Source organism: Syngnathoides biaculeatus, chromosome 2 (genome assembly GCF_019802595.1).
Source record: "Syngnathoides biaculeatus isolate LvHL_M chromosome 2, ASM1980259v1, whole genome shotgun sequence".
Classification (NCBI taxonomy): Eukaryota; Metazoa; Chordata; class Actinopteri; order Syngnathiformes; family Syngnathidae; genus Syngnathoides; species Syngnathoides biaculeatus.
Genome location: NC_084641.1, coordinates 20397402 through 20412483, shown reverse-complemented (window position 1 = coordinate 20412483; position 15082 = coordinate 20397402). Strand labels below are relative to the sequence as shown.

The following is a 15082-nucleotide window of genomic DNA, read 5'->3' as shown; positions in this document are numbered from 1 at the left end:
ATTAGTGGTCACGGCTAAAAAAAAAAGAAAAGAAAAGAAAAATGTCTATCTACTGGTATACCAACATAGTAATAAGCATGTAACAGCGAGTTTTCCAATAGCATACAGTGACGTAACAACACTGTAATAACATAGTACTAACCTGTTTAACTTAGTAGTGGTGACTTGAGTAAAAAGAGCCTTATCTGCTGATATACTATAGATATGTTTGTATATCGGATTATGATCAGTTATTTAAACTACTAAATAACTAAATTATAAGTACAATTCATGGCCATTACTGTGCAGTAATCTCACTAAAATCAAGGTATTACAACTGCAAAAAATAATAATAATGCTTCAAATAATAAAGCAATTACAAATTAAACTTATATTGCAGTGACATTGCAACAAATAATATAATAAAATACTCATGATGGCAGGTCCCGTGGCCCTATGGCATATTCCAACAGCGATTACAACAATAACAACACAGTGCCATAACGTGTTATGGTGCTTTAGTGCGCTTTGTGTTTCCCCAACACAACTTCAATGATGAATATTGTGCTGATTAGCACACAGGAGTTGTCCTCACATTATTGGACAAAATAATCTGGTGATAAAGTTGACATGGAGGTAATGATTATTGGCTTAATGATGTGATAATCAGTGACTTTGTCTTTGGTACGCGGTCAGTTCTGCTTGGGCAATCCTGCACTCGTAGGTACATTTTCGAAGCGGCTAAATGTGATGTAGAAACTTGGACATAAAATGTGTGGGATTTTTTAACTGGACATAATCAGACAACAAAGTTGCCATGCAGGTGATGATGAGCACTCTGTTTAGCCACAATAGTTAGTCAGCCACGGCCAGCCTGCGCTACATAATCACAAAACACATGAACAGTTCAAACAAACAAGACCTCAGTGTCGAATGCCAAATGCCTAAAGGAGACTGTGAGAGATAATGTCGTCATTTGCAGAGACGATCACACTTTGCAGACTGTCACAAAATTTGTATGAAACGCACATTATTATCCAAGCCAATCAAGATGATCAGATAGCTGTAAAGTCTAGTAATAACATAGTAATAAGCCGAGAAACAGTTGGGATGCCTTCTGTTTAAAGATAGCCTCTACTATCTAATTGTAATCCATTTAACTAATGAGTGTTGGATTGTGTTTTAAAAAAAAAATCCATCTACTGGTGTAAGAACACAGTAACATGCCTGTTATAATAAAAGTACCTGTAGCGACTTGATGAATGTCCACAGCAGAGTTCGGATGCCCTCCCCTTTGCTCAGCAGTTTGACCAATCGCATCACTCGGAAGAGCCGGAAGAAAGTAATGGACACTCGAGAGCTGTCCTCTCCGCTCTGATACACCCACGCACACACACACACACACACACACACACACACACACACATGAGTGACAGTCAAGTGATGTGCAAACATTCAAATTTGTTATTTTTGCTTGTTTACGTACGCTGAACTCGGTCACGACGATGTCTACCACACTGCCAACCACGATGAGAGCGTCAAAGGAATTCCACGCATCCACGAAGTAATGCTGCACACACAGACACACACACATGCATTGATGAGTTTATACTTCAAAGACATACTGTAGATCATTTTATACTTGAGACGGTTTGTCCAGGGATGCACATATCATGGAACCAATGACCCCAACCCCCCAACCCACCTCGTCGCCGGGGAACAACCAGTCCCTGCAATTTATCATCACAGAATACAGATCTATTAATCATTCACTATATCATGTAAAATATTTTGTTGTGATCACTTTCTCTTGTGGGGGGGGGGGGGAGGAGACAGTGGAATACTGGTTAGCACATCTGCCTCACCGTTCTGAGGACCATGGTTAAAAATCCCAACCGTGCCTGTGTGGAGTTTGCATGTTCTCCATGTGCCTGCATGGATTTTCTCCAGATACTCCGTTTTCCTCCCACATCCCAAAAACATGGACGGTAGGTTGATTGAAGACACTAAATTGCCCCATGGTGTGAATGTGAGCGCGAATGGTTGTTTGTTTATATGTGCCTTGTGATTGGCTGGCGACCAATTTAGGGTGTCTCCCGCCTCTCGCCTTGAGTCAGCCAAAAACTTTCACGATAAATGATAGTGACTATCTATCTATCTATCTATCTATCTATCTATCTATCTATCTATCTATCTATCTATCTATCTATCTATCTATCTATCTATCTATCTATCTATCTATCTATCTATCTATCTATCTATCTATCTATCTATCTATCTATCTATCTATCTATCTATCTATCTATCTATCTATCTATTATGCCGCTGATATACTGTGTTGACATAAAACCATAATAAAGGATTTCACAACTTACGAATTCTGCCCTGCTAATCAAACGTATGAGGGCACACACTCATTTAATATTCACTCATTTACGAACTAAAAGAAGGGATGCATTTCACGAGAAGACCCAGTAAATTAGATTAGAAAAAGTTATACAAGTCCAAATAAAGTTGTCAACTTTAGAAAAAAAAAGTTGGAATTTCCCCTTTTCTGTTTGGCCTCTTGATACAACAGTGTAGTCTCAAGCAATCTTAATCTTAACAACTCTGTCAGTCTTTTTTTGGTATGGTGTGAAACTAAATGTGGGTCGCACAGTTAGTGAACTCTCTTTCAATCGATGTCGCCCCAAACAAGTCAGCTATTTCACTCCTTAGCTTGCTAGCTAGTTAGCGAAAATAATAAATAATTGAATTTTCCCAACTTGTCCTCTTTGTGTACGTCTTTTTTTTTTTTTAGCCTGTCCTGTTCAACAGTTGAACACTTTTGCCGTGCAACGGCGCAGTTTGAATTCTACCTCTGGTTACTATATATTTTTTTGATTATTATTAATCTGATGTTTATTGAAAATGCAGCCAGACAGAAAAGGGGGCAGACAGGGGGATGGACTAGACAAGCGGATTACGGAGGAGAACCACAGCAGAAGAATGGTGAGACAGTAAAGATGTTTTAACATAAGTAAAATTAAAAGTTATTTGTGGATTTGGAGGTGGGGGCACCCACTAGGGGAATGCAAATACTAACCAAGAAAACCAGATAAGAGAGGACAGAAAAGGGCACGACAGGATGTGGGAAGCAAGCAAGGCAGTGCTACTGTTGAATGGTGCGGTGGGATTTTTCCTTAGTGTCTATGCAGCTGTGATAAGATATGACTTGAAACGTTAAAATACTACATTACTTTTAGTTATCGCAGCACATGGAATTCAAGTCCATCATGTTTTACTCAAATTTATGAGACCAAAGTGACCCGACCAGTGCCAACGGGAGGGGCAAGAACACCAGATCACTGCCCCTCACGCCCATAGAGACGCATATCTGTGAAGAAGACTTACCCTGAGTCTGAGGGCTAACAATTTGAGCAGCATCTCCACAGTGAAGAGTCCAGTGAAGACCATATTGAGGATGTCCATGATGTGGCTGAAGGTCTTAGACTGCTCGTAGTGCTGCACACATCAAACGCACATGTCACACAAAAGCCCACGCCTGTGTATCCGCCTGGCCCTGTCTTCCCTCTGTTCTACCCACAGGTGTTTACCTCCATCAACCAACTTCATCCCCACATGCCCTCACCTCCCCTGGACCACCCCCCTTCAGCCCCACATGTCTTTGTCCTACCTGGAGCGCCTACCTTTAGCCACACCTTCCCTCGGGTCCTCCCATGGTTGCTTACATAGACCGCTCCCCTTCGGCTTCATCTTTCCTCAGTTTTCCCCATCTTCCCAAACTTTACCAGGGTCATATCCCCAACCCGCCCTACAATGTTCTCTCAGTTTACCTGGATAACCTCCCTTATCCCTCATCTTCCGTCATCTTACCTTGACTGCCTGTAAACTGCACCAACAAGTGTTTATTTTGCCCCCACTTTCACGCTTAAACTTCATTCAGCATACTTGGATCGTTCCCTTTGGCTCCACCTTCTCTCATCTGAACCAAACCCCCCAGGTTTCAGCCCAACGTCCCCTCAGCTCCAGCCATAGGTGTTTACCGCAACCACCCCTTTTGCCCAACCTTCTCTTTGTTCCCACCCACAGGTGGTTACCTGGATGGCGAGGGTGACGGTGTTGAGCAGGATGAGCACAAACATGACGTACTCAAAGGCTGTGGAGTTGATGATGGACCAGAACTTGTACTGGACCGGGTTCTTGGGGATGTAGAGCTTTAGGGGCTGAGCTTTTAGAGCGTACTCAACGCATTGACGCTGTGGAGTCACATGCAACATTAGCGGAAGACTCGAGCCCATGTGTAGAAAAGTGTGTGACATTTTTTGTTGCGGTTTGTGGACGGGCTGGGTGTAGTTGTTGGGTTACCTGGTTCTTGTCCAGTTCACAGTTCTTGTACTCCTGTTCTCCTTGCTCCCTAAAAGTGATGATGACGAAACCCACGAATATGTTCATCATGAAGAAGGCGATGATGATGATATAGACAATGAAGAAGATGGAGATCTCCACACGATAGTTGTAGATGGGACCCGAGTTCTCCCCGTTGGCGTCGATGGCCTTGTATAGCAGGCTGGGGGGCGGGCAGCAGAGCTTCAATGTGCCATCAAAACACTACTATGACACCTGCTGCAACTAGTTGGAGTACACACACATGGACAGAGTACTCACGCGGGCCAGCCCTCAAAAGTAGACACGGTGAAGAGCGCCATCATTCCCATGAGCACGTTGTCAAAATTGAAGTCGCTGTTGTGCCAAATTCTTTCTCGCACCATCGGATGGTTTACATCTCCATCTTTGTAAACCACAAATGTCCCTCTGGACATACACACACACACACAAACACAGATAAACATGATCTCATCTTGCTTTTTTTTTTAAAAAAAAAAAGTGGATGTTTGACCTACTTGCACTGTTCAGGTGTATGTTTGGCCTCATCAGTACAGCGATAGAATTTACCCTGATGACACAACAGCACAATTTATTTTATGACTTCCATATATGTTCTGTAAATACAATACACAAACACACATCATACATAGAGTACATATGGACACACGCACGCAGACATACATAAAGAGAGTGTAACATGGTATGTTAGGGGGAGCATTACGTTTGGGGGTTACAGTTAGAATGTCGTTGAGGATTAGGCATACTGTTGTGGAGTCGGGTTATGTTTGGGGTTATGTTCGGAGTGATGGGTAGAGTTGGATGATTCATTTAGGGGCCAGGGCCCAGGGTTTGGTTGGGTTTTAGGACTGTTGTTGGCCACTTGCTTGATCTTGGATCATGGGTTTAGGTTTAGGGTTGGTCTTGGTTTTAGGGTAGGGTTTAAAATTAATGTTTTTTAGGGATGACATGGAGAGGAGTAGTTTCATAGGTCACGGATTAGAGTATATGTTCGTGTTTATTTTGGGTTGAATTCAGATTAGGAGGTATGGTTATGAGTTGTGGTTGGGTTAAGGTTTGATCAGGATTAGGGTTACTCTAGAGTTTAAAATTAGGAGTAGAGTTAGGTTTTGGTTTTAGATTAGATTTACTTTTGGGGTTTCAGGCTGTGTTTTGGGAGTACAGTTGGTTGGGTTATTGATGTTTAGAGCAGAGTTAGGGGTTTGGTTTGATTCGGGATTTGGGTTAATATTTGAGGTATGAATTCTAGTTCAGGGGTTAGGTTGGTAAAGAAGGTTCCAGAGTTTGGGTTCTGGATTAGGGATTATGGCTAACAGTAAAATTAGGGTTTGGTTAGGGATTAGAGGTAATATTAGGGTTTACAGTCACATTTGGGGTTACGGCTGTCACATTTAAGAGCAGATTTGTTTGTGCCTAGATTTCCCTCACCTTGAAGAGTTGTACCCCGATACACGCAAACATGAACTGGAGCAACGTTGTGACGATCATGATGTTGCCGATGGTCCTGATGGCCACAAACACACATTGGACCACGTGCTGTGAGACACACACGCACAAACACACACAAAGATTCATCATCAAACCTCAAGCGCTGTGTTTGGCGGGTGGATGCCTGGTAGCAGTTTTGATCCACATGCCCGTTTACTTACCTTGAGGCCTTTGGCTCTGTTGATGGCCCTCAGAGGTCTGAGCACCCGGAGGACCCTCAGGATCTTTACCACCGAGATGGCACTGGAACTGTAAACACACACATGCACAAACACACACGCAGAGAGACAAAATCACACACACATTATGCAAATTTAAAACAAGGAAAAATTTGGCCAATTTGCTGAAACCAGTTGACAAAAATCTTGTTGGCCCAAATACACATTAAATATTAGTTTAGGTAGGCATATATTTGGTTGTGTTGCTAAACTAGTGCTCATCTGATCTCATAATTCTTTTGTAGCACCGCGACCCCTTCAGTATCAGAATTTCAATCCTCTGTATATGTTATGCATATTGAAGAATCAACTAAAAATACTTTGTCCCTTCTAACATACAGTGTTTCCCTGCATAGTCGACATTCCCAGATTTGTCCATTCCCTGATTGCTTTTTGGAATGTACCCTCCATTATTTGGTGAAAAATCACATTCTATGTTCGGGTGCTCAATCCAAAGCCCCGTGTCCTTGAAGTGTATTTAATGCCATGTTGCGGCATCTTGGTGACAAGGAACTATGTTGAAATGTGGGGAGCAGCTTCATTTAGTCTAGCCTGTGAATTTTTGCTATACACAGCAAGGCTCAGTCTCTAATATTGTATCACAAAGGACACTTTATCTTAAATTGGGCGCTTACAATAACTTATGCTAAACATCTGGTGAGTGGCATGTGATCAATTGGTATTATCTACATTAGCCAAAAGCCATCTGGACATTTCTTTCTATCACCTTGAGAAGTTCACCACCGGACTTTCTCTGATACAGCCTCACCCACCTGTCTGGCCTCTACTAGAATCTTCCACACGCTACTATGATTGGCCGACTATTGGCTGTTGGGCAATGCAAAGTGTTCCTCTGCTAACATGGCGTCTTAGAAGCAGCGGGGCATTTGGGTACCATTTTATGGCAGAAGAAAAAGTGTGTAGATAAGTGTCAAATGGTCTTTTTTTCTGCAAATAGATGTTGTTATTCCTACATAAAAATTCCCAAGAAGATGAGTTCAGCAAAGGTTCACTGTACATCTCATCGACAAACCAGAGTGGGTACTGACTGCAGGAAGAAGGAGACGAGCGACACGCTGACTACGAGGAGATCTAACAAGTTGAACCAGTTCCTGCAAAAGGATCCCTGGTGCAAGAACGCTCCGTGGACCGTCATCTGGTGGAAAGACAGGTAGTGAGCGTGCCGGACAAACAAACCTGCTCACATCATCACTCTTTGTTTACCTTGAACAGGATTTCCACAGTGAAGATGGAGGTGAAGGCATAGTCGGCATAACCCAGAACCTGAACACACGTCATGACATCATCAGTATCAAACAGATGAGGTAGCTGAAAACATAAATCACAGGAATATTTACGGAATGTTTTTTTCTTTCTGGTGGACGAGTGGCTAACATGTCCACAACACAGTCACAGCTCTGACTCCTCTTCCGGTGTAGAGTTTACATGTTTTCCCTGTGCTTGCCCTGATTTTTCTCTGAGTACTGCAGCGTCCACGACTCCGTGTTCCAAAAATGTGCATGTTGTTGAAGACTGAATCACCCAAAAAGTTTGAATATGAGTGTCAATGATTCTTTGTCTTTGTGTGCTCTGCATTTGGATGGTGAAGAAGGTGCATTGTGAAAAGGAATGGATGACTGTCTGGAAGTGACATTGTCCTGTATGTTCCTGGTGATAACTGGAGAGTAGAGAAGGTGGGTGGAGGAAAAGTGTGAACAACAGTCAGGATTTTTGTTTTACGCTGTTGCTGGAGATCGTAGTGAGAGTAGAAGATGTGTGTTGTCGAAAAGAGTGGGCAACAGCGAGATGACGTAGAGAAAGGTATGTTGCTGGAGATAGTCAGGGCTGTTTTACATTGGGACTGTAATTAGACAGGCATTTAAGTTGGAGTTTTTGTCACTGGCGTTTGCCAGTTCGTTGCCCCGAGTTAGTGAGTTGCATTCATTGACAGAAGGAATCTCCACCACTGAGAATAGGGTAGTGTTGAGGTATCCTCGTCACAGCGTTTCTGTACCACCACAGTTTAGTCATGTTTTAGTTTATGTTTCATAGTGAAGTCCTAGTTCATGTTTCCTATTTTTTCTCCTAGTCACCAGACCTCGCTTCACGTTTTTGGATCCTGTCTTTGCTCAGTGTTTTGTGCCTCTGCCTTCTCAAACTGCTTACACCATGTATGACCCTGTTCCTTGAATAAACCACTCCTAACATCATGCCCTCGTCTTGGAGTCCTGCATTTGGATCCAGCCCTGGACCGGAGGTTCGTGACAGATAGGGTGGTAGAAAAAAAGAAGTTATTATAAAGTGAACAGATATGGTCCAGTATTAAGTAGTATTAGCACTTGGAACTGCATAACTATCTATAGTAAACTTTTTGGGGGAAATGGTGTGTTTGGCTTGTATGAAAAATTTGTGAAGCAAATTCCAAATACGAACCAAAGTGAAGGCAGTCCCTTACACACACGTACAAAAAGCTAACATCTGTACAACTGTCGGGCTTGTTGCGTGAGCACAGCTGCTGCTGCTCGTCGTGTGCGTGCCTCTTTAGACTGGTGATTTTTCTGTCAGCCTCTGACCCACTTCTGGAATAATCCGCTCAATCCGCTGGCGTGGAGGCCTTCATGACTGCCATCTTCGTTCGCCATTACCGTTGACTTCTTGGGGTTGCCACGATGCACCTGTGGGTGTTTAGGTGAGGTATTGGGGGTTACTCACGTTGTTCCGGAAGGAGTGCGCTCTGATGGGATCTTCCGCAGCCAATGAGCACGAGCTGAGGATGATGAAGACCAGGATGAGGTTGGTGAAGATGTGGTGGTGGATCAGAGTGTGGCACGCCACTCGGATGCTGGAGACACAGGCATGCACGTCATGGGACGTCTTTAAAGTCAGTGCACGGCAAGCGGGAACCCAAACGTACGGGTTTGTCTTGCTCAGGCAGAAGAACGCACTGCCGTCCGGGATGGGAAGAACCTTTTCTTTGGGCGGGGCCAAGTCAGCCATCTTCAGCTGCACGCCGCCGTCTGATGGGAGGGCACAAATTGTGCATTTGTGATGTCATCAACAGAACCTCATTATGGAATCAGTATTGCGTGACACCGTCTCAGCGGCTTTGCCAAAAGCATGCTTTATATCTTGTACTCAATTGCATGTGGTAAAACGCACGGCAACAGGCGCCATGTTATATTCTGGAGTTGGTGTTGTCGTTCATTTGGTTTTATTGTCTATCAGTTACCTTGGTGATCGTTGGTGGGCTAAGACGTGCCAGCAAGATATTGTAATCTGGAGGGTTTCAAACCTGGCAACAGTGGAAAGCTCTTGTCGGATTATTCGCTCCTGCCTACGGTCATTGCTCCGTTTGTATTCCTAGTACTGTATTCGGAGTCTCAAACTCCCTGTGCAATACAGTGGTGCATCCTACATGTAGTGTTATTTTTACAATTGTTTTCCGAGTAGTTTGCTTATATTCCTGTTTAGGATTTAATGTTAGACACGCCTTTTTGCTGCAGCTCCATCCACCGACGCACCCTAAATTAATATTGCTTGGAGTAACTCGCCCGTGAAAGCTCTCTTTTCGTCCTATTTCGTATCTTTTGTATCCACGTGCGTCTTTCATTTATTCAAATACGCAAGTCATTCATTCAACGCCTCGTTCTTTGCCTCGGAATCCTTTTCCATTTATTAGTAACGTAGACGGTGACACGCTTTGTTACACACAGGTAATAAAATGCAAATGGTTTCACATATGGCGATGCACACATGGTAATACACAATTTAGCACACACATGGCCACACACACATGATCATAGGTGCTTCAGGGCTGTCACAACTGTGCATTTTTAGAATCGGTTATTCTATTGATTATTCCATTGATAAATTTAACACCAATGTATTTTTGCTATTGGAAAATATGTGTTTTCTGATTGCTGTTTGTTTACTAATAATTGTTGTTTATTTGGTTTTGTTTAATGATTAAATTAAACCAAACAATCAATTCAACAATATCAAAATAGAGGCGGTGTTGTTCGACGTTCCAGCTATTTTGAAGCTGAGAGTTCCTTCTTGGGTACTGATTAAAGAAAAACCTCTGCAGCTCTTTCAGGTTCAACTACAGGTTAATTATACTACAACTGCAAATAAATATTTTACTAATAGAGCTAATGGAATATTTTCTACATGAAATGATTATGATACAGTCACTAATTGGTTCTGTAACGTGTCAGGAAATTAATTGATTGTTTTTTAAAGGAAAAACCAGATGTTTGCAAATGTCTTATTTTGATTAAATACAAAGATAATGAGTCTGCTTTCGTTTCAAGTTAAACAATGACGCTAAATGATTCATTCCATGTTCAAAATAGTTGTCGATTGATGTGATAATCGATGAGTTCTCGCTTAATCATTTTAAAGCAGCATCTCTACTCAACGTGGCCACGCACACGGGGTAACACACACATGGTCACATCGTATGACGTCATCTCACCATCTTCGCCTTCCGGAAGCTCCTCCTCTTCCTCGTACTCTGTGTCCTCGTCAATGTCCACCTGGGGACATTGACAAAATTGATAAAAAGGAAATAATGCAGCCATGCGACATTACGGTCAAATTCTTCATCATTACCTTCACTTGCTTCTCCTCCTCCGGTTCTTCCTCCTCTGCTCCCTCCGTCTTCTTCCTGCATGAGGAACAAGACAAAGACCAGATTGTCAGCCTCGCTTCCAGCTGGTCAGGGCTTTCCCCTTCCTGTCGCCACGTACTCTTTCTCTTTGTCGTCTCCGTCGCCTCCGGCCAGATTGTCCACAGCAATGGCCAAGAAGACGTTGAGCAGGATGTCTTGGGCGCGTTAAGAATGAAGTTAAACTTTTTTCTTGCCACAAATTTAGGCAGAGGTGTTCGCGTTCTGCACTTCTTCTTCTTTTCCTTTCGGCTTGTCCCGTTAGGGGTCGCCACAATGTGTCATCTTTTGCCATCTTAGCCTATCTCGTGCATCTTCCTCTTTAACACCCACTGCCCTCATGTCTTCCCTCACCACATCCATAAACCTTCTCTTTGGTCTTCCTTTCGCTCAATTGCCTGGCAGCTCAATCCTCAGCACCCTTCGACCAATATACGCACTCTCACTTCAACACCTCCAGTTCTGCTTCCTGTTGTCTCTTCAGTGCCACCGTCTCTAATCCGTACATCATGCCCGGCCTCACCGCTGTTTTATAAACTTTGGTCTTCATCCTAGCAGAGACTCTTCTGTCACATAAGACACCAGACACCTTCCTCCAGCTATTCCAACCTGCTTGGACCTGATACTTCAGTCGCGTTCCGAACATTCCCCGTTTCATTGGCTTTCTTTGTTAGGTGTTCAGATGCGTTTTCTTGTCCTTTGAGGTTTTCTTTCCTTTATTCAATTATACACGATATTACTGTAAAATACAATATAAAAAGCACTTTCAGTGCAATGCATTTTTCTTCTTCTATTGCTGACTTATGGCTAGCCGTCATCCCATGAAACGTCAGGGATTCGAGTCTGTAGTTCGTGATTGGCTATCTCTCAAGTCAAGCAACAGTTTTCATTATGTCATAGCGTTTACAGCTGAAGGCTGCCACCTCTTGGGAAAAACCTTGATCATGTCAAAATTCCTCAGGAAACAATTGCTCATTTTGTAAGGGGATGTCTCGGGGGTCTTTGCTTGGCCCATTTTGGTTGGTCACAGACAGGAAGAGGACTCGGCAAAGGATACAGTTTCCGCAAATGAAGAGGATGACAAAGTAGATGCAGACTATCATCCCGGGAAAGACGGGGCCACCGTACGCCATGATGCCATCGTACATCACCACGTTCCAGTCCTCACCTGTCAGGATCTGCAACATGTGATCAGATCATCTTGAATCAGCTGGACAGAGTGACGAGACCAAACACGAATATTCCTATTCAGTTGCACGCGCAGAGCGTGTGGTTACACAACTACTTTTCATGAACAGTCTGCAACAGGTTCGGCTGTGATTCCCAGAGGTGGGGAACGTGAGTCACATGACATGGCAGGAGTAGCTTTAGCAGGGAAGGAAACGAAACAACAAAGAAAAAAGCTACATTTTGACCACTGAAACCTTGATCTTCATCATCATCAAATGTCAGCATTTGTTCCTGCAGATCACAAATGTTAAAGGTCTAATCCAGAGGACCTGTATTTTATTTGTATATCACACAAACGTAGCTAATTTTTCAGTAAAAAAAAAATCTCAACACAACAGAAATTAAATAAATTAGTGTCAAAGTACACATTTTCTTTGTAATCCGAATGCCTCCGATGTCTGTTTCAAACCGAGGCTCTGTTGAAGCTGCTTTCGTGTGACGTCACGCCATGACAACCCCAGTAAACAATGACTTCCTACACAGACAATCACACACGCTGTGAGTGGGATCTCGAGGAGATAGACAACAGTGATGAAGAAGTTTTTATGGAAGGCTCTGTTGAAGAGATAGGAACTGAAGAGGAAGAATTTTCTTTTTCTTCCTGTGTTCGAAAAACATCCCATGCAGGTGTAATTCAACCTTATATGTTAGAACTTGAGTTGACGAATGCAACACAAGGACAGGTTTCGGTGAGACCTGACGAAGTTGATGTGGAACTTTCCACCCAAAACACAGACTGGTAGGTGCCTCAAGAAATCTACGTATACCTTGTTGATGAAATAATCCAATTCAAACACGTTGAAACGTCTGATGCTGCTTGCACACAGCAGTGAGTCATTTGTTGTTGTTGTTGTACTAGAGACTGAGTCGGCGTAAATCAAAATCTTCACTATCATTCTGCATTTAAAGATCCCATGTTTATAGCCCATTCTTCACGTTATTTACATGCATTTAGTCCGTATTTTAAATAATCCACCTAACACTTGAGAGCACACACCGCCGTAGTCGAATTTCAGCAAAACCTCAGCGTCAACAATACACTAACTTTATACAGTGTCCAAATTTCATCACCTCCTAAACATCACATAGATACGGATATTAGGTGACATTTATATCTGTTTTGGTATTGTAATCACATTTAAAATGAGGTAGATACTTCTCAATACGAAACAATTGAAAACGTACGTACTTACTTGCTACCGAAGCCAAGTGAACGCTGCACCGGGTTTTCAAAGCAGTCCTCCATGAAATGCTTGGAACATATTACTGTCCACTTTGATTTGTAAGTCCAATGCGCCCGCTTTGTTTTTACAAACCAAGTCCACAACCTGCCTATCTGTTCATCTTTCAGCCATTCATGAAAGATGACTCGGTCGGCATTTGACACAGAACAGCCGTATGCAACACACTTCCCCACCATCTTTGCTAGCTTTTTCCATTCTCTGGCTAAATGTTGTCTTGACGTGACGTCAGATTCCGGAGAGTGCCGGAACTTGCCGAATCTATGTTACATTTTGAACAAAATCTTGAGACTGACTTTGACGCTAATTTATTTCATTTCTGTTGTGTTGAGAATTTTAAAAATATTTTTAATGAAATTTTAGCTACATTTCTATGATAGACAAATAAAATACATGTCCTCTGGATTACACCTTTAAAAGTATTTTATAGTTTTTCAAATAAGGTATTCTTCCTCCAAGATATGTGGTTTAAATTTACCAAATTAAAGTGACTGCAAATTGTTCCCCTAAATGTATTGAGAAAATTCTATAGGTTCTTTTTAACTGTGTCGCTGATCAAACAGGAACTAAGCTTCATGCTGTTAAATAATTTAAAAAAAAAAAAAACCAACACCATGAAAAGTAATAAATACAATTCAGGAACATGAGAAACAGTTCAGCTAAATGACATCAGCGAGCTTACCTGGAAGCAGGTGAGCAGCGCCTGTGGGAACGCGTCGAAGGTGCTGCGCTTGGTCTGCGTCTCATCGAAGTTGAACTTGCCACCAAAGAGTTGCATGCCCAGCAGGGCGAAAATGATGAGGAAGAGGAAGAGGAGCAGCAGAAGCGAGGCGATGGACTTCATGGAGTTGAGCAGAGACGCGACGAGGTTGGACAGCGCCGTCCAATGGCTGCGTGAGGGGGGATAGTGATCAGTAGTAGACTTTGACTTCACCTTTATTGACCGAGTATGTCAAAAGTACGTCCTGGCCTGCGGTAAAGCTGACCAACACCCAATGTTGGAGATGATGCAGTTAAAAACGTGCTCGTCTAATTAACAAAAGCTGTGAGAGCGGACTGTTTTGATAACAACTCAAATTATAATTTTTTTCTTCTCAGTATCTGTAATGTGTACGATTGATAATCAGGTGTCACCTCCAGTGAAGAAAATAAGTATTTGCACACCCTGCTATATTGCGAGTTCTCCCACTTGGAAATTATGGAGGGGTCTGAAATTTTCCAGCCCTTTCCAGCCGTGTGGAGTTGTACTTGGAATTGGAAAAAAAGTTGCAATTTAAAGTGATCGTATCGACATTTAAAGTCAACAGGACACTATTTAAACTTATCGTGAGGTGATTAACATCATCATGTATTGACTCTATGTTTAGCAAGATCCTCACATCAGTTGCTGATTATACATAGATCTAATCATGACGATTTTAACAGACTTTAACTATGTTGTCAAGAGGACTTAAAAAAAAAAAATCATGTCGCTGGCTTATTTTTTTCTTTCTCACAAGGTGACCCTAAGATGCCATTGTAAACACGCAATCTAACACAAGAACTATTTTGTGTGCCGCCAAGTTTCATCGCACAGCATCGTCTCACCGCGTGACCTTGAAGATTCGCAGTAGCCGGACGCAACGGAGCACGGAGATTCCCAGCGGTGGCATGATGTCCAGTTCCACCAGGATTGTCTCCATGATGCCGCCGCACACCACAAAGCAGTCGAAGCGGTTGAAGAACGCCACAAAGTAATGCGCCAGGCCCAGGCTGTACATCTTCAGAAGCATCTCCACCGTGAACAGTGACAGCAGCACCTTGTTGGCGATATCTGCATGCCACACGAGCATGGTTTCACACAGACACAC

General features: G+C 42.8%; 1 protein-coding gene across 1 annotated transcript in view; it reads right to left on the bottom strand.

The window, feature by feature from the left end:
• The window catches only part of cacna1fb (calcium channel, voltage-dependent, L type, alpha 1F subunit), a 43143-nt gene that overhangs the window by 15034 nt on the left and 13027 nt on the right, over positions 1-15082 (bottom strand). Inside the window, exons 13-31 of the mRNA XM_061840108.1 lie at positions 14820-15045; positions 13915-14122; positions 11819-11939; positions 10844-10919; positions 10707-10761; positions 10570-10630; positions 9007-9109; positions 8805-8934; positions 7317-7376; positions 7142-7248; positions 6036-6123; positions 5815-5922; positions 4884-4936; positions 4648-4794; positions 4348-4549; positions 4080-4238; positions 3373-3483; positions 1466-1549; positions 1225-1353 (exon numbers count right to left, since the gene is read on the bottom strand). Of these exons, the coding sequence (XP_061696092.1) occupies positions 1225-1353; positions 1466-1549; positions 3373-3483; positions 4080-4238; positions 4348-4549; positions 4648-4794; positions 4884-4936; positions 5815-5922; positions 6036-6123; positions 7142-7248; positions 7317-7376; positions 8805-8934; positions 9007-9109; positions 10570-10630; positions 10707-10761; positions 10844-10919; positions 11819-11939; positions 13915-14122; positions 14820-15045 (2228 nt within the window). The remainder of the gene's footprint in view (positions 1-1224; positions 1354-1465; positions 1550-3372; positions 3484-4079; positions 4239-4347; positions 4550-4647; positions 4795-4883; positions 4937-5814; positions 5923-6035; positions 6124-7141; positions 7249-7316; positions 7377-8804; positions 8935-9006; positions 9110-10569; positions 10631-10706; positions 10762-10843; positions 10920-11818; positions 11940-13914; positions 14123-14819; positions 15046-15082) is intronic.